This window comes from Nestor notabilis, unplaced genomic scaffold (assembly GCF_000696875.1).
Source record: "Nestor notabilis isolate BGI_N333 unplaced genomic scaffold, ASM69687v1 scaffold24256, whole genome shotgun sequence".
NCBI lineage: Eukaryota > Metazoa > Chordata > Aves > Psittaciformes > Psittacidae > Nestor > Nestor notabilis.
In genome coordinates, this window is record NW_009933632.1 from 3,376 (window position 1) to 21,612 (window position 18,237).

The window sequence follows — 18,237 nt, forward strand, 5'->3', positions numbered from 1 at the left end:
GGGTCTGCCCTTGGGAATGGGCCCAAGCGGCTCCGCAGCAGGACTGCTGGAGTTCCTGGGGCTTGTCCCAGCCTGGTGCTGATGGGCTGTATGAGAGGCGATGAGGCAGCTCTTCTGCTTCAGTTTTACCTCGTAAGATGCTGTTTTAGGAGCAACCCAAACTATAAAAGTCACAACAAGCTGCAAGTGCTGAAACTAGGCAATGTTAATTGCTTAGTTACGCTTGTGGCCATGTGCCTTTCCCAGGCAGCCCGAGCCAGCCCCAGCTAGCACGTGTGCAGGGAATAGGGGTCAGCTGGCCGGCACCTCTGGGCTGTGTCTGCTTGGCTTGTGCTCTCTGCAGCTGTACAGAACACCTGGAAAGGGGTTATCCGAGCCAGTTCAGAGCACGGACCTCCGGGGAAGCATCAGTGCCACAGGGAGCCCAGGAACTGCAGGCTGTTTGTTCATGGATGCATGTGCCTGCTCTGGCACATCAGGTCCTGCACCATGGCCCACCACATCCTCCCAGATGAGCCTCTGTCCTCTGCCCCTCTTCCAGAGGTGCTCCAGATGTTTGGGGATGCCAGTGGTCATTGGCGGTTCCTGCTGCCCAGTTTTCTCCGCTGGCTGTCATCCGACTTGTGCACCCGGAAACACTCCTTCAAGTTCTGGGCTCGGATTTTGGGGTTCAGGATCTCCTCCCCCATAGAACTGGGGAACCAGCCCCTCTCCTGGTCGTGAAGACGCTCTCCAAATATCCAGCCTGAGTAGAGACAGAGACAGGCATAAATAGGGAAGGACTGGCCCTTGCTCCTGCGCTGGGACAGTTGTGCTGGAAAGAGCCTACAGAGCTGCTCTTTCTGGAAGCTGCTCCAAGGTCTGTGCTGGAGTTGACCCAGTTTGTGAATCTGGGCAAGGAGGCCTGCTTCCCTGAGCAGTGCTGTGTTTGGCCATCTAGCTCAAGGGATGCCAGCACAATGCAGGCACTGCTGCCACTGGGTGCCCTTGGCTGCCCCTGATGCCACAGGAGTGGTCCCCAGCAGACACCCGATGTGACTGAGTCCACCAGCTACAAGTGTGCCCCAGAGACCAGGACCAGGTGGCTGTGAAGCATCATCAAGGTAAGAACAGGTCCAGGGTACATCTGGGGTGGCTGTGCCAGAGCAGCCATGCCAGCACTACCTGGGTTTGCTCAGTGTCAGGAGGAGGCAGTAACTCCTTCCTCCTGCTTTGAGCTTCCTCGGCTGTGATGCCAGTGGTGGGGTCTCTCCCTCGCCCCTCCTGTCTGCCAAGGGCAAAGCCCACCCTCCTGCAGGGACACGCAACACCATCCCATCCCTCATACCATCATCTGTCTTGTCCAGGATGTTGAGGACATCAGCCAGTTCCAAGGACAGCTCATCTGGCTGCTGGGCCACATATGGGTGGACACACTGGATCTGTGGGCAGTCTGCCGGGAAATGGGGCAAGAGTGAGGGATGGAATGGGATGGAGTCTACTGTAGCACCATGAGCTCTGCGAACGGTCCCTCTGATCTGGTAAGAAATCCCACGGAGGAGAAGGGGTGCCCTAGTCACAGGGACCAGGGAAGCATCTCTGAGGGGAAAGGAGCTGGGTGCACATCACCTCTGCAGTGCCACCCTTGAGTAGCTTGGGTGGGAGGGAGAGCACTGGTGCAGCCCAGCCCAGGTTGGAGGGGTGCAAGGCACACAGACTAGTGGGAATGGATGGTGGGAATGCAAGGGGAGCCCAGGGAAAGGGCTCAGCTTTGGCAGGGGCCCCAGGCCTGGAGTTGGACTGAGATGAGGGTGGAAAAAGGTGCCCTGGGGTAGGAGTGGCTCCCGTGCTGTGCCTCTTACCAACAAGTCTGGACGTAAATGAAACAAACTTGGTTCTGCGGTTCGGGGCCAGTGAGATCATCCAGCGTTTCATTTCACTCCTGGATGGGGGAGACAAACCAAAGCTGTGAGCATGGGACAGTCATAGGCACCCAGCTCTCCTGCCCAGCCAGGCCTGGGCTCCTAATTCTTTCTCTCATGGCCCATTCCTGCCTTCCCCAGCCCGGGGTCCTGGACTCCCAGGAGATGCTGAGCCCCGTTCTTCCACACACAATGGTTGGGATGTCACACATCCAGTGCCCTGGGCTCTGCTGGAAGTCGCCTGAGCAGCAAGATCCCGCTCTGGGGAGCAGCCTGGCTTCAGAGAGGTGGGAGGCCTGGCATCCCCTGAGCTCTAACCAGGGCTGGGTCAATCGGAGCAGTTTCTCCTGCAGAGAAGCAGGATCCATTTGAAGTTAAAGGATACATTTATTCTTAGAGCTGCTGTGTGGGAACATTTAAAGGACAGAACTGATGAATTCATTTGCAAATGCTTCAGCACACCAGTGGGTACTGCTCAGCAGCGGATGAGACAGACCCGTGTGAGCATATTCAGCACGCTGCTATGCAAAACCTGGGCCTGCAGCAGGAGGGGGGAAAATTCACAGTGCTGGAGAAGTCCCAGGGCTGGAGCTCCCTCAGCCCTGCTTGGAAACAGTCAGCTCATCTCCACAGGCTGCAGCTCCTGCCTGGAGAACCAGCTGTGCTCCCAGCCCCAAGGGAGCCAGAGCTTTGTACCTTCTCAGATGTTAGTTCTAAAGCCTGAACTTGACACACATCTAAAGCCACCAGAGTGTCTTTTGGGAGGAGAGAGGCCTACAGGGGAGACGTGAAGGACGAGCACCCGCAGGTTGATCTCCAGGGCTGGGAATACCTCGTGCTTCAGGGCTGAAGTGCAATGCCAAGGACCAGAGAGAGCACCTGCAGCTCAAGTGCAGCTCTTCGTTCCATGGAGATGTGCAGGATGAGGGTCCTGTGCCCTGAGAGATTGGCACCTAGAGATCAAACCAAGTGTCTTGCTGTGCTTGTGGCCCTCTCTGCAGGCTGCCCCTGCACACAGCTCCTTGTGGGGCTCTTTGGATCCTGCCCGCAGCCCCCGGTTCCTCTCAGCCTGTGCTCCAGTCCTGCCCCTGTGACAAGCTGTGTCCAAATGCACCGCCAGCACCTAGCAGAGCCCACCCAGGTCACCAGCTGCAAGCTGCCAGCAAGCAGGTCACCATATGTGCTGGATCACATACTCACTGCAGCCATCTATAAGATGGGACAGGATGCAGAAGCACAGAACTGCAATTGCCTCCCCTGAGCTGGGGCAAACCCTGGCCTGGTTTATCATTCTCAGCACAGCAAAGTCTCACAGACGTCAGATGTGCGTTTGCCCTCCATAACATGACTGACATCTCTATTTTCAGTACAGCAGAGCTGCAGTCACATGCCTGGGGAGAAGGTGCAGTTGCTCACTCACTGTACTAGGGGCTTGTCTTCCTGATGCTGGTGCTGCCCTGCACTGGAGGGTCAGGGTACAGCCCTCGGGCTGTAGCAGGATGTGGTCCCAGCTGTGGCTGGCATTCCCTAAGTGATATATGGATGTTGAACAACAGACAGCAAACTGCCATTGAGCTTGCAGTGCACGTCATTCCTAGTAGCTGTTCAGCTGATGGTACATGTACACCTATAATGGCACAGACCTTGCCTGGAAGATGCAGGGCTGGTAAAGCTTGGGTCAGAGGTGCAGCTGAATCATTTGCCCCAGTCTGAGCTTGTTTGAACCTGAAGTGAAAAATCAGTGAGCCAAAAAAACTGTATCCAAGGAGACAAGGAGGCCCTGAGCAGCAGAAGGGCTGCACAAGACCAGCATTGGCTGTGGAAGGTACCAAGGAAGCGGCCGCTTCTCCCACCTACAAGCAGGAACCACTTCACAGGGCTGGTTGAGCACGGCCTTGACCTTTGGACTGTGTACAGCATACATCCTGCTTGCTTTTACTTTCTGAATAAGCTGCGGGCTATAAATCAGGTGGGCTCCTGTGCTGGGGCTGATTTCTCACCTCTCTGTTCCAGAATGTAAAGTGCCCGTCCATCCTCCACCCTGGATGCTACAAATACATTGTACAGGAGAGAAATCTGCCTCGTTCACTAGTGCCTGTCAGTAGGAGAGGACAAAGGCAGCCTCAGGAGAGCCACGCTGGGCAGAGGGGTTTGTAGGGCCAGCAGTGGGATCTCTGCCTGCCTGACCCTGGTAAGCCCAGAGAGCTGGTCCCTGTGCCACAGGATGCTGCCCATGCCTGGATGCAGGGAGAGAGCATTCCTGAGTGCTGGTGGGTAAGTGACTGTTGTACTCACTGGGATGATGCCTTCAGCATGTAACTGGCCTCCCGGTCATCTGCGTTCTCCAGCAGCCTCAAGATGAAGACATTGGCCAAACTCTGCCCCTGGTCTTCTAACTCCTCTACCCGAAGGAGCCCCCGGGGAGCAGAGTCAAACACTTGGTACTTGTCCCTGGGAGAGGACAGAGAGGAGATTAAGAAAAACTGCGGTTATCCCAAGGAGCGTTTGGCTTCAGCCACTCAAAACTGTACTGAGGACACAGACCAGGAACTGCTGCATGGCAGGAGGAAAATCATGGGAAGAGATGGGTGGGTGGCTATGAAAACCCACCGCAAAGCAAGAAACCCTCTCCTTGCTCTGCTTTAGGCATCTCCCACAGCCCAGTTGCTTGCTCTGAGCTCCCCAGGTACAAAACACAGACGGTGCTCCCTCAAAGGGGACTGTGAGGCTTAATTCATTCCCATTTGTGAAGTGCCTCTGTGTTTTCTGGATACAGGCTGCCACAGAACCAAAATATTTCCAGGCGTACAGACACTGCGGCGACATGTTTATTAGAAATGTTGGACTGGCAAGATGCTCCCTACCGGTGAGTCTGGTCAGTGCTACAAAGAACACGCTGTTTTCTGGGCCTGTCTGTGCTGCTCTGTTTCACCAGGGTGAAACAAGACCTAGTCCTAAGCACGATGATGTTCTCCTCCTCCTGAGGCAGGTTACACCATGTCAAAAATAACTGCTAGCCTCAGGCCTAAATGTATACCCCTCCCTGCTGCTTATGTTTTCTAGCCTGCTTTCTTAGAAGCTTAACTGCCTAAATCTGAGCTGTTCTTCAGGCAGTGATGAGTCAAAAATCACTTCTCGACAGGAAGACAGGCCTCTTGGGTCAGCCCACCAGTTGATGTGACTTGTTGCTGCAGAAACTGGTGGATACCTGCTCACTTACCCTGCTGGAAGACCTGGAATCTAAGCTGCATTTGCCACACATTTTCAGCTGGAGAGAGCTGACCCATGAGGAGTCCACTGTGCTCAAAAGCAAGGTGACTGCTGGAGGGAGTTTTACAGATCAGGCCAGGATGCCCTCCTTGCACTTGGAGGACAGGACAGGGATGCAGCATCACAGGTTGGATAAACCCAGAGGCAAACAGGACTAAAGAAGTGCCCTGTGTACTTCCCAGATTTTGCACTCACCCAGGAATTTGCCGGCAGATTACCAGCAGGTCATTGAAGAGGAACAAGTAGATTTCTCTGAAGAGTTTCTTGGTGCGAAGCGTTCGTGATGTCTTTGGACCATTCATTTGCTGCAGTTCCCCCTGCTTCAGCAGCCAGCGGGAGTGAGAGATGATGGGCACAGACTAGAAGTGAGGAAAAGATGGCAAAGGTCAGGAGAGCAGCAAAACCCCACGTGCTTACGCAGTCAATGTGCTTTCAGCAACAAGAGATGCAAAAGGAAGGCTGGTGAGCTCCCATCGCACTGCAGAGGGTAGAGCAGAGCTGCACAGAGGGGCAGTGTGTTCTAACATCCACACCACAGCCTCCACAGAGTGTAACAGAACTCAAATGGGGGTGGCAGGGGTCAGAAAGTATTGGCAATGCTGGAGTGCCAAGTGCTGGATTTAAACACCAGGCTAGGACCTGCACAGCCTGATCTGTCTCTGGGAGATCCCATGTCTCATTACCTGCGCTGAGCCTTTCTGGACATTTATTGTGTATTCTGGCAATAAATGTCTATTGCCTTTTGGCTATAAAAACCCCCAGGTTAAATGGGTCCTTACTCGCTGGGTCTATTCCAAGTAGGAGGTGAACCTCTCCATGCAGCCGCAACAGCACTTCTGCTAGAGTTTTAGCGCACAATGTGTTAAAAACAAGAAGTCCAGCATATTTTGTGTTAGAAGAACACCACACTTCTAGTGAAACGACTGAAATATTGGGAAATATCTATGTAACTGCTGCTTTTTCCATCTTCGCTCCATCCCTGTGTTAATCACATGCACGGTGGCTCTGTCTGTCTTCACTCTTGCACTCTTTTCACCAGAGGAAAAAGGTTCCCAAGGCAGAGCTGCTACAGGGATGAACCAGCTCACGCCTGTCATTACAGCCTCGGCTCTACAGGAGATGAGGGCAGCCTTGTAGCTATCCCAATCTAGTGCTGTCCTGTGGTCTAGCCCTGACCGGAAAAAACAAATTCTTAGTCACCCAGTGTAGCTTTCCAAACAAATGGTCTCACTTTGTTTTGTTTTGTTGTTTTTACTTTGGCTGCTCAGGTACATGAAAAGGTTGCTGGGAAGCTAAATATGCTCCTTAAAGCTTGTGAAGTAGATGGATCTGAGAAGCATCTCCATAGTGCTCAAGGAAAGAATTGGTAGCTCTATACTCAGCACTGGAATTTCGTGGCATGAATGAGATGTGGTCAGACACCCCTAAATACTGACTCGGCAATTCCCAGAGTGGAGCCAAAATAGATTGTCAGCAGGTAATTAGAGACTGTACATAATTCATAAATACACAGGTGAATTAAAATGGTGGGGCAATCTTTATTTTGCCATTTCCCAGCTTTAAAGTTTTTTGCTTTGTAAGCTTTCGTCTGCCTTCAGTGTAATTTGTAATGTAAAATAATAGCTCAGAGTTGACCTGCATTTTGAAGGGAGGTGAGAGGGAAGAGCCAGAACTGAGTTCTGGAGCAGGAGCCACCCACTGCGCTCAGGCAGTTTAATGCCAGAGTGTCCAATCTGTGCACAGGTACAACACACTGGCCCCAGTGCTGCCCCCAGCCTCTGCAGCATGTTTACACTGAGATATCACATATGGATGCAGTGCCTGCAGCAGCAGCATCCCCTCCAAAGGCTTTGGAGCAGGACAGTGTGGACCAGGCTTCTACTGAACACTCACTGAAATGACTGCAGCTAGGTTAGTACTGCCATGTACGTGCACACAACACCAGGAGGCTGTTGGTTTGCCATCTGCAAAGGGTGGCCAGCCTGTGCTTATACCTTGATCTTGAATTCCAGTTTCTTCTGGATGCTGATCATCTGCTCTGTTCGGCTCATCTTCCTGACGCCTTCATTACATGCTTTCACCACCTGGGGAAAAGAGAGTAGAAAGATTTGCCTTCACTGGTAAGCCATGATGGACAGAACAGAAAGGCCTGACTTCGACAGGGTAAGTGGCCTGCTGTGACTGGAATTGACCAAGCCAAGCGCTTCTATCACCACTGTATTTGCATGAAAAAGAGGAGAAAACAAACAAAACCAGCAACCCTCTCCCCCTAAATACCCAGAAAATGTTATAGCTGGCTGGCTATCACAGGATATGTTAGATGACTGCATTCAGTTACTGAACCAGACAGTATTAAGCAATACTCCTCGTTGCCCAGCAAAGGGTACATGTCATTTTGCAGATCCTGACACACCATGTATCTCATCTTCCTTGTCCCCAGCACTTGCGTATATGCAGTATCATCTTCAAGAAGAAAATGAAGCCAAAGATCTTAATTTCAAAAATGCAAATGCTGTGGTTCTGCCAAGCAGCAGCAGATGCCAAGGCTATGAAATGTCCCAGGGAAACAGTCATTCATCGTACAGAGCCCAGCTGTGTTCCAAGTACAAATTTTAACTGAAAAACCACAACCAATGTGTGAGCACTACCCTATTACAGGGACCTTAACCTAGATGCCACTGCCTGTTTCATAAGGAGCAACTCTCTTGAGAACTGGCTAGGTAGAAAAATCACGTCGGAGAATAAGTTCCACTTTGTGCTCTGTTTCTGCTACTCAAAATCCAACAGAATATCAGCAATTTAAACTGTGATCAGCTCTTCCCTCTCAAATAGGATACCTACAGGGAAAACAAGTACCAGGTGACCTCTGCTGTGATGCCTGCACCTAGCTGGACATTAGGCATCTAAACTTCAACACTTGCAGATAAGTAACCATGCAAAGGCAGGTAAGAAACTAACCATGTGAGGCACCAGCAGCTGAATGTAAAAAGAGCATTTTTCCATCAGCAGTTGTAGTTACCTGCATGCTATAGGAACAGCTTTCCTCAGGCTTTTGACCAATGGAAAAGAAACATTGCTACCAGATGCAAGAGGGATTCTGCAAATACTAACTTAATGCAGAACATTGTTCATTGTGAAGCTCTCTGTCTTTATCCCTAGCAATCTCCAAAGCATATGCTTCCTACAGTAATCCAGGGCAAATCCAGGAGCCTGTTTTGTCCTAATATTTCAGTCAGATGCTATGACTGTATCCTCAGGCTGATGTTCTAGCACAGTTTTCAACTTCAAATGCTTATATTGAACTGCAGGACTTCAGATGTTCTAAGCTTCTGATGAAGAAGGGTTCAAACACTTTGTCCCATGTGGTTGCCACGTACATGCCAGACCATTGAGATGTGTAGCCTGGAGGTGGGATTGCCCTGCCTGTGTCGGACGGAAAACATCCCAATGCTTTCCTGGTGTTTTGTGCGCAGCAGCAACTAGTACAACTGAACACCACAGCTACCTACCAGCCTCAGGTAAGACAGCTAAAAGCAGGCTTGAGTACTTCATTAAGAAATTGTTATTCTAGGTCAGAGGAAGAAGTGTGCCACATTAGAGGAAGCCTGACACAGTTGTACTCTGTTGCCTGATGTGGCTAATTACATCCCTCAGTGGGATCCATCACCTTCAACTATCTGCGAAAAACAGTTTGTAATCTTGAAGACCCCAAGGGAAAACATTCTCTCTGCCCTTTCCTACAGCAGAAACATACACATCTGTTGTTAGCAAGGGACCCTTTGTCACTGACATCTGAGTGCTGCTAGATTAGTCTATCTTTGAGAGAAAGAAAGGCTTCAGGAAAAAAAATACTACTCTTGAAACACAGTGACAGGATTTAAAGGGACAGCTCCAGGAGTGAATGTAGTTTGTAGGGTTTTTTTATGGGGGGGAAGGTGGGAGGAATGAACATGATGGCTTCATCTTAATGGCCTTCAGTTAACTCATTCAGACTTACTGTTTCCAGCTCTTTATGTGCATCCAGGGCAGTGTTTTCCCTGTCAGACTTCTCTTCCACTTTCTTCAAGATATTCTGCAGGGGAGGAAAAGCTGTGTTAATTCTGATCCCAATTTGACAGCACAGAAACTGTCAAACTGGCCTCTGAGTTATTTCTGGCCATCAGCCTCATTACAGGGTAGGTGACAGAGTACAGTGACTCTCACCTCTTAGTTCCTCTTTCTCATTAAAACCTGGTCCCATCTCACGTTTAGTCTAAAAGAAATACAGCAGGCAGACTGCTATTTTATATATAAAAAAAAGGAAAGGAAAATAGCTAGAGCTGGCATTAACAGACAACTCTTGCTCAGTAAAAGCCATGTGGCAAATTCAACACTAGTTTGGGGATGGTCTCTGAATGACTGAGATCTTTTTCATAGTTATTCATAATGTCTAGCTCTGTGGAAAAGCTTCATCCAGCTCTAGGGTTGATTGTGGCTGTATCTAAGCCTCATTTACAACTGCTGGAAAGGAAAATTGGAGTGATCCAGAAGACCCTCAGAAAAGAGAGAAGAGCTCAAATCTCTACCTGCACCAGCAGCTTGAGCCGAGTGATCCTTTGAAATGGCAGAATGAGGAATGAAGAAAAGGACAGGCCTTTGCACTTGGGATCCAGCTCCAGCTGTGAGATCACTTCTCGGAAAGCTGGCTTGTCCTGGCTGAGAGGACAGAGAACAAAGGTGAGGGCTTTGAGTGCTACCCTGCCTGAACCTCTGGTATGTGGCTGGTGACCCAAAAGCAGGTTAGTCCCACAGACAGCATCTGCCTAGCCTCTCCTAGTAGGAGAGAAGAAGGGACTGAATGCTTCAAGGTGTATTTTAGTTTAAATCTAGAACTATTTATAGTGTTGGGGAAGAGAAAAAAATAGACTTTTAATGTAGAAGCCATGGTAGTGTTCACATGTGTTAGCACATCTAGCTCAGCAGCAAGCACTGTGTGCGTAGGTGCGTGTGAATGGGGTGTGTGTCCAAGTAGATGAGTCAGAGGCATAATTATACATTTTTACACAGTTGGAACTCTGTGACAAGGTGAAATTCGCTCAGTTGTAAGAACAAGACAAGCCACAAAACAGCTCAAGCTTGGCTACTCCTTGCTGCTTAGCTGGAGGATGGAAGTCATTACCTGGCCTGAGAAGGGCATGGGCCGTACCCTGATGGTTGGCAGCAGAACAGGGCATTGCTGGCCATGGACACAGCTGCACAGAGCAGCTAAAAGCCCCAGCTGCCATAGCCAAAGTCAATGCTTCCTTGCAACTTGTAGGGCCCTGAGGAAGACTTACACTGCTGGAGTCCTGGCTAGCAGAAACAGCGTGGATGGGAAGAGGTTGCTAACTGTGCAAAACCTGTCTTTACTGTGCGTGACGTGCAGCATCTAAGAGAAGCCGTTGTACGTGTTTCTCCCTGCTGCAGCAGGTACTGGTGTGACAGTATGGCTCTGCAGAGCCACAGCAGAATGAACCTGAGTGCACGTGAGGAACAGCCAAATGGGGTGAACTGTGGCCACACCTCAGGCTTTGAGTTCAGCCAAGTGCTGTAAAACTGCTGTGCCAGCTAGGAGCCTGTGGAACAAGTCTGTTCTTTTCAGTTTGCCTTATGTTCTCCTGCAGATAAAAAGAATGCTGCCTTCTAAATTCACATCTAGGAATACCTCTATCTCCAGCAGCTCCTTTTCAAGCTCAAGTAATCCAGCCTATAGCTGCTTCACTTCCGAGTGTTTAGCTAATGAGTCTAGGCAAACTGTTCATATTCTGCAGCTATATGGCATGCCTCTGACTGAAGGAAACCCTGTGGTACCTTCCTTTTTGGAGACAACAGTTGGCCAAGCACAGCCAGAGGCCCCTTAAAGTGTTGGGGTTTTTTGTTCCTCAAAAGCTGGAGAGCAGAGAAAAGATAGGATTAGGGTTTGTTACACTCCCTGAACTACCTGCTGCTACAGGGAGGAAATACAGTGCAGTATGTGCAATGGGCTGTCCTGAAAGAATCTAGGACATTGTAACTAAAGAAAAATCAATTCTCCAGCTCAAAGACAAGCTTGGAGGGCACTCTTTGTTTTGAGCTGGTGTAAGACAATTCCTACTGGATCAAAAGACTTGCTAAACTTGAAAAATACTGCAAAAATATTTTGTGTTTTATCCTCAGGAGTAGGTAATGTCTGTGTGTGTGACACCAGAATGTGAAGAAAACGGCTTTTTTTAATAGCTTTCTCTATTTTTTTATTTTAAGAATTTTTTTTTTCTGAAACAAAAAAGAAATCACAACTTTGGGAAACTCAAATGCCTTGCTGAGAAGCTCAGGAAAAGCACTGGGTGTTCTCATCATCAGAGATGTGTATTATATTCTTCGCCTTTCAATCTCTTGCCTCTACTTGCAGTTTAAAAATACATCTATTTCACAAGCTTGTGTCCCTGTGTACACCATGAATATTTCCCACAGTTGGAAAATGCTGGCTCTGAATTTACTTGGTATGATACCTGCACACTATATCACCCCACCCTGGCTATAAAGCTCTTTAATTGTGTTTTCATTTTATAGGTGCAGTGAAAAATCAGTGACGTGGGAAATCTTTTTCTGTGCTACCTAATCCTTTCTTATAAATACCAAAATTACAGCTAAATCCTATGCAATTTTGCACAATAATTTAACATCAAGCTCTGGCACTTACAGAAGCTGCTTGTAAGCTCTCTCCTGGTAGGTCTGGTTGGAGACGTAGGTGATGTACACAGAGAAGTGGTTAACTGTATGCTGGTAGACAATATCACACACATCCGAGATGACAATGTTCTCCTCCACGCGCTGCTCGAGGTCCAGCAGGAAGCTAGGTGAGAAACACAGTGCTCATATTAATTGTGACATGTCTGTCCCAGGTAATTCCCTGAAGAAGGCCTTGGGATTCAAAGCAAGACATGTATCCACAGGCTCTCTGAAAAGATGGTGCATAACAGACTGCCCATGCTCTGCTCCTCTATCCCTCTATGAATGAGGTTAGCTAAAGCCATGCCATTCAGCTGGACTAAAACCCAGCAGCAGTTCTTACCGCTCACTGACAGCCATGACATCCAGGACATTGGAGAAGAGGATGTGTGCCTCAGACTGGTGTAAGATCTTCTTCAGACGTTCGTTCTCCATGAAGTGAGACACCAGCAGATTCAGGCTCTTGTAATAGGAGGCTTCGGAAGTAACCAGCTCAAACATGGCCTGGGGGAGAATCCCAAAGAAGGAAATCAACAGGTAACTTCTATAGTGAGACACACACAATGTTAATGAGAACATCCGTGTTCCACACAGTCATGGACCTTACACCCACTCTCCAAGCCCAGACTGCAGGGAGAGGTAAGCCCACAATGGCATTTGTCATGTGTTACACAGGATAGTGACCTGAACAGAGAAGATTACCTGTCTCAACCACCAGCCCAGGCTCTTTCTGTGTCTCTCCTAAGTTGTTTGACCCCATTTCCTTCCACTGAATCTCCCCAGCAGAATTCTCTCTCTCTCTCACGGTATATAAGCAGTTGGATTTTGTGCACATGCACAGATAAGGGCTTCATGGGCTTCTTCCCTTGTGTCATTCAGTCTTGACCTGAGGCTGCTCCAGGTACCAGCCTCCTCTATGTCCACTTGTCACAGTCCTGCACTTCCATCTCCCTTCAGGGGAGTTCCCCTGGCAGCCCCCATACACCCTCCAACACCCTGCTGATCATGACAGCACTGGCTTGTTGCTCTGCTCGCTGTGGCTTCTTGTGCTGCCCAGGAGGGGTCTCCTTGCATCATCTACACCCTTGGTTTAGCAAAGCCATGGTGTATGGGCTGAGATGAACAGCACCCAGCACACTGCAGTCCCTCTGTGTGACATGTGCTCCTTGGGAGAGCACTAATACAAATACACAGCCGTGGTGCTCCAAGTCCCTGTGTCTTCTCTGACCCAAAAGAATTGTCCAAAGTGAAGCTCCCCAGTCAACTCTGGCCATATACTTTTCTGACCCAAATCACCAAGGACTAGGACAAGACACAGTAGTCCCTAACTATTACCATAAGTCATAAATAATCTCTGAATTTCAGCCCTTGCTTCCCCTCTAGAAAACTCTGGAGCAAAGCCTGGCTTCCTGAGGCCAGGGAAGTGGCCTAGGGAAGCAGAAAGACAAATTGGTGGTTTGGTTCAGAGATAAAGAATTTAATGAGATGAGGATATAAAGCCTTCTGCCTGTACCAGGTGCTGCAGGGTCAGTTCACTATTGCCACACAGAGCTCCCTTACTCTCCAGGCAAGTCTTTGTTGTCATTTTTCAGAGCTAGATGAGAAAGGTGATTATTTACACAACTACTGAATCTGTTAGTTGAAGTTAGATTAACTGAAGGTTAACAAGGGCTTCAAAAAAGTGAAAAATCACTAGATCCTATCTCAGGTATCTCTTGATGAAGGTGTGTCTTGGGCTCCTTGTCCTGGGACTGGGCAATGCTGCTACTACTAAAGAGGAACCTTTTGGTAGCTCAGTGAAAATCTCACTTCATTGAACCCAAAGCTGCTTTAACCCTTGAGCCCAAGCTCCCCTATGCCTGTAGCTCCTCTTCTGCTTCTGATGAGGGTGTCAGACAGCGCAGATGCGTGTCCCTGAGCTCTGCCAACTCTCAGAGGCAGCAGGGGTTCAGCTGGAGTTGAGGAGATCAGTGGAGCAGCAGGTACGTGCAGTATTTTCTGTGCTGTGAATATGGAAAAAAGTTTTCCAAATCAGTTGTTCAGTTGTTGGTTTGGGTTTTGGTTGGTTTTTTTTTGGGGGGTGGGGGGGTGGGGGGTGGTGTTTCTGTTTTGTTTTTTCTTTTTAAAGCAATGATTTGAGCTTTTCTGCTGATCAGTTTTTGGCCTTTTGCTGGAAATACCGCTGTGCATTGTAGAAGAACCTGAGGTACAGAGACCTGGGTTATATTCCTGACATATTCCTGGGTTATATGACACTGTGCTGCAGTCCAAGATCTGCCAATGTTTGGAGAAAGTAATTTGTGTATTTGCTGCTCACCATAGTTGGGGGGTGCTGGATCTGCATGGGCACATGCAGAGCACAAGACATACTAAGAAATAATGAAAACCATAGTAAAAGCATGGATGCACAGGGTTTGATTTAAGGGAAATGCTGAGAAAGTAAGGAGCATCTCCACTGACTGGGACAAGCTTTTGGAAGTGTTCACAGCATGTACAAGGCACAAGTTTCTGAATTTACTATGGAGATCCAAGTGGTCTTTGCAGACCCAGATCACCTACTCCAAGCAGCCCAGACTGCTGTCTCCCTTTTGAATGGTAAGTACGAGCTCAAACCTCCTAAACCGGCACCAAACATCCAACCATGCAATATGATGGTGTAATCTCTGTGGAATAACTGAACTTTGCTAGCTTGAAGCAGTCACTATGAAAAAGAGCACAAGCTTCTGGTCTCTGCAAAAATAATTAGGAAAAAAATGGAACTAAATGGCAATTGATGTAATACTGTCTTCTTTAGTCTACAAATAGTCTGAAACTATCTCTAGGAAGCATGACCAACACTGTTCCATCAGTCCTGTAGGTCATTAATTTCATGAAATCTCATAATCTCCTATACTAATCATTTTCATTGCTTATGTTTTGGCAGGCAGACTGAGAGAGGAAAAGAGAAGTGAAGCCTAAGGAAGAAGGAAATGTAGGAGATAAAAAAGGAGAAAAATTAAGAGTCACCAAAGACGAGAATAAGTCATCCTACAAGCTCAATTCCCTTGAGACAATACTATGTTTTACTGCATAGATTGGAAATACTTGTTCCAAATGGCTCTGCTCTTCATGTAAACCACCAGGTAAGAACGGAGAATTCTGGTCTAGTCTAGAAGGGATGTTCTGATCCAGCACCACAGCACTGGCTGCAACCAGCTCTCAGACCTGGTTGCCTTCACAGGGCCAGTGTGACACCAACCTGCCAGAAGTGCAGTACACGGAGCACAAGAGCTCTCTGGAGGTTTGATATCTAAGGTTTGCTCAAAGAAGGGAAGGAAAGTGAGTATTTTCTGGACTTTTTTTTGAAAATGGAGCAAGAGAGAGAGACTGCCTACCTGTCAGATGTGCTCTTCCACACAGAGGCCATGTCACCATTGTGCACAACTAGGTTTAAGTCCCTCTTTTGCTTGAGCAAAGAATATTTGCAGAGCAGTATCTCTCTGATTTAAATTCACACCATGACACATGGTGTAGATCAGACTATCTCTGCCCCTTTTTATAACACCAAAGATACCAGAATCCAAATAATCCCTGGCAAAAACTTTATCAAAGCTCATACATCTTAGCAAAAATGGTTCAATTCAAAGAATGAGAATACTTTGCTAAACTATTTTATTAATAAATTGTTTTGGCCGAGTTCTTCTCAGCTCAGAATCTCCTAAAACATAGAAGATTAACACAGTGTAGGAAAATCAATACAGTAAACAAGCAGAAAACGATAAAATGAAGAAACTAGATGGAAATAAAACAAGGATAAGCTGAAAGGTAGAGAACTGAACTGGGAAAGAGGAAAACCCAGACACTCCACAAAAAGGTTCATGCTGAAAGAAGTTTCACTGAATGCTGTTTCTTCTAATCTCTGGATCACAACCTTTTCAGAGCTAGTGCTTTGGTGATGGAATTTCTTTTTAACCTAAACCACATTTGATTCAGGGAGTGTGTTTTTTCTCTAGTCACTTCTTCCTCCTGCTGCATACATGTTGCCTGTCATTTCCTCCATGACAACTCCATGTCAGAACCCAAGCAACATTTCTTTTGCCTTGTTCTTCTTGCATCATTAAATTTTCTATAAATATAAAAGAAAGCCTTTGGTGATGCACCTTTTTCTGTGTTTGATGCTCAACAGACGTCTAGATAAATAAAACTTCCATATCAATGACTTAGACATTTCTATTTCTGTTCCAGTAGCACATCGTTTTCCTATTTCCTTGACCTCTGTGGTCTGTAACTGTCTTTTTCTTTTGTTCTTTCTTTTTCTGCATTTGTACCCACATTTTCTATGACACTTCCAGTTTTACATGTTGCTACTCTCACATTCGCTTCAGATGAAAAAGGCTGGTACAGCAGAGGCCACTGCTGTCTGAATTCTGTTTGAATTCCTGGGGCTAATGTGCCATGCTGCAACATGTTTTTGCTGAAATTGCTGGGAGATAGATGTGTTGTGGGTTTTGGGGCTGGTTGGTTGGCAGGGTTTTTGTTTGTTTTGGGTTTTTTCCCCTCATTTGGTGGGTGGGGTTTTTTTATTTGTTCTGTATTGGTTTGTTTCCTGAAACTCCACTTTCTACCTCATTTGTTCCAGTGGGGACAATGATGAATGGCCTTCCATGACACTTTTCAAGCATCCATTGCTCTTCCTGTCAAGTTTCTTGTTTTGATGCTTGAAAAACACCTAGGTCTTGTTTTCTACCTTATATTCAGAACCTGCTTAGTCATTTTTTGTCATTGCCGACATCAAGCAACTTTTTCTCTGTCTAAGCCCCGCTCCATCACAGCTATGGTGGTGTCCCCTTCCTCAGCTCTGAAAAGGGGTGTTTGCTTCAACTTTCAGTTTGCCTACTGATACTCCTCCCTGTGGTCTAAGTAATACTCTCGTTCTGCCTTTCCTGGCTGAAGAGCTGCAAACTCTTCTAGTCCCTGTGTTTATCACAGGTTTGAGGATAAAATAGGTCAGAAAGGTATGAATGTGTCCTTCAGACTACTCCAGAATTTCCACTGCCCTGTACTTCAGGTAAATTCCTCCAATTCTCCTTCATGAAGCTGAAAACTTTACATTCACTTCATCAAGCCTTTATGTACAGCTGATATTGCCAATTCATATCCAACATGAGTACAGTTCTAGCACTGCAGGAGCAAGCAGTGCTCACCTATAGCAAGGTTGAATTCAAATTTATCTCTTTACTTGCCTCAGTGATTTCTCCATCATTCCTTATTTCCTGTCCTTCACTCTCTTCACAAAGCCAGTTCTCCACCTTATTCAATGTTCAGCCAATTTCACAGCTTTCTAGCTTTAAGGAGTTTTATAATCTCTCACTGTGCTAATCCCAGAACAAACAGGAAGAAAATTTCAGCTCTAATAAGCTAACATCAGTAGAAAGCACAGCACTTCTTTAAGGCAGCAAAGTCCCATCTCCATCTGCTTTATTTCTCATGTTATTTAAGAAGAGAGAAGAAAATTCATCACACTTAGTGTTGGGGTTTAGCAGCACAGAGATTTTTTTCCTTAAAGCATCTCCAGGTAATGAATGTAACTCAACAGAAATTGCACGTTTTGAAATCTCTAGTGTCAACTTTTAAGCAAATGTTTCTCTGTAAAAGATTCTTCATTTCAAAGCAGAAAGAAAAAGAAAAGCTCATAAACTTTTCAGTTGCCAGATTGTGTTTGTAACGCTGGCAGTTAAAAGTACCATGTTTTGCCAGGTATCCAGAACACATCTGATACGAAAATCACCAGTGCAGAAGAGAAGATGATCATGGAAAAGCAACAAATCATTTCAGTCACCTTCAGACATAACCCTGACACACTAACAGCCTGTGCTTGCCAGCCCAAGCTACCCTGTATAAACACCAGTCTCTTCCACTAAGGGTGTAAATAACACACCCCTGCAGTTCACAAGATAAGCCTTTCCAGTGTAACAGTGAAGGTACAGTCCTGGCCAGGATGAGGTGGCACTGTATACACAAGGGATTTGTAAACGTTGATGGTGCAAATCCAAGTAAATACAGGGGGAACTGCTCACACCCTGAGATGTTCTCCAGCACTTTGGGTACAATCTCATGAACCGGGGCTGAACAGACACACTGCAACAATGATCTCACCAGAAGCACAGGAGTATAGTAGGACTCACAGGATTGAGCCTTTGAAGGCCCATTGCACACCACACACTAAACAAGGTTTGTTCATCTCCACTGCTGCCTGTGCATTGACAAAGAGCACTCACACTCCCCATGCTATCCAAAATAGCAACCAGTTGTAAGTTGTTGTGTGACTGATGTTTTCATTAATTGTGGCAGCTACCCCCCC

General features: G+C 47.3%; 1 protein-coding gene across 1 annotated transcript in view; it reads right to left on the reverse strand.

The window, feature by feature from the left end:
• Positions 1-558: 558 nt before the first annotated feature.
• Positions 559-18,237, reverse strand: part of NGEF (neuronal guanine nucleotide exchange factor) — an 18,573-nt gene continuing 894 nt past the window's right edge. The window contains exons 2-11 of the mRNA XM_010016978.1: positions 12,241-12,401; positions 11,869-12,021; positions 9,737-9,866; positions 9,169-9,243; positions 7,166-7,255; positions 5,367-5,530; positions 4,197-4,352; positions 1,842-1,921; positions 1,328-1,432; positions 559-745 (exon numbers count right to left, since the gene is read on the reverse strand). Of these exons, the coding sequence (XP_010015280.1) occupies positions 573-745; positions 1,328-1,432; positions 1,842-1,921; positions 4,197-4,352; positions 5,367-5,530; positions 7,166-7,255; positions 9,169-9,243; positions 9,737-9,866; positions 11,869-12,021; positions 12,241-12,398 (1,284 nt within the window). The 5' untranslated portion in view covers positions 12,399-12,401 and the 3' untranslated portion in view covers positions 559-572. The remainder of the gene's footprint in view (positions 746-1,327; positions 1,433-1,841; positions 1,922-4,196; positions 4,353-5,366; positions 5,531-7,165; positions 7,256-9,168; positions 9,244-9,736; positions 9,867-11,868; positions 12,022-12,240; positions 12,402-18,237) is intronic.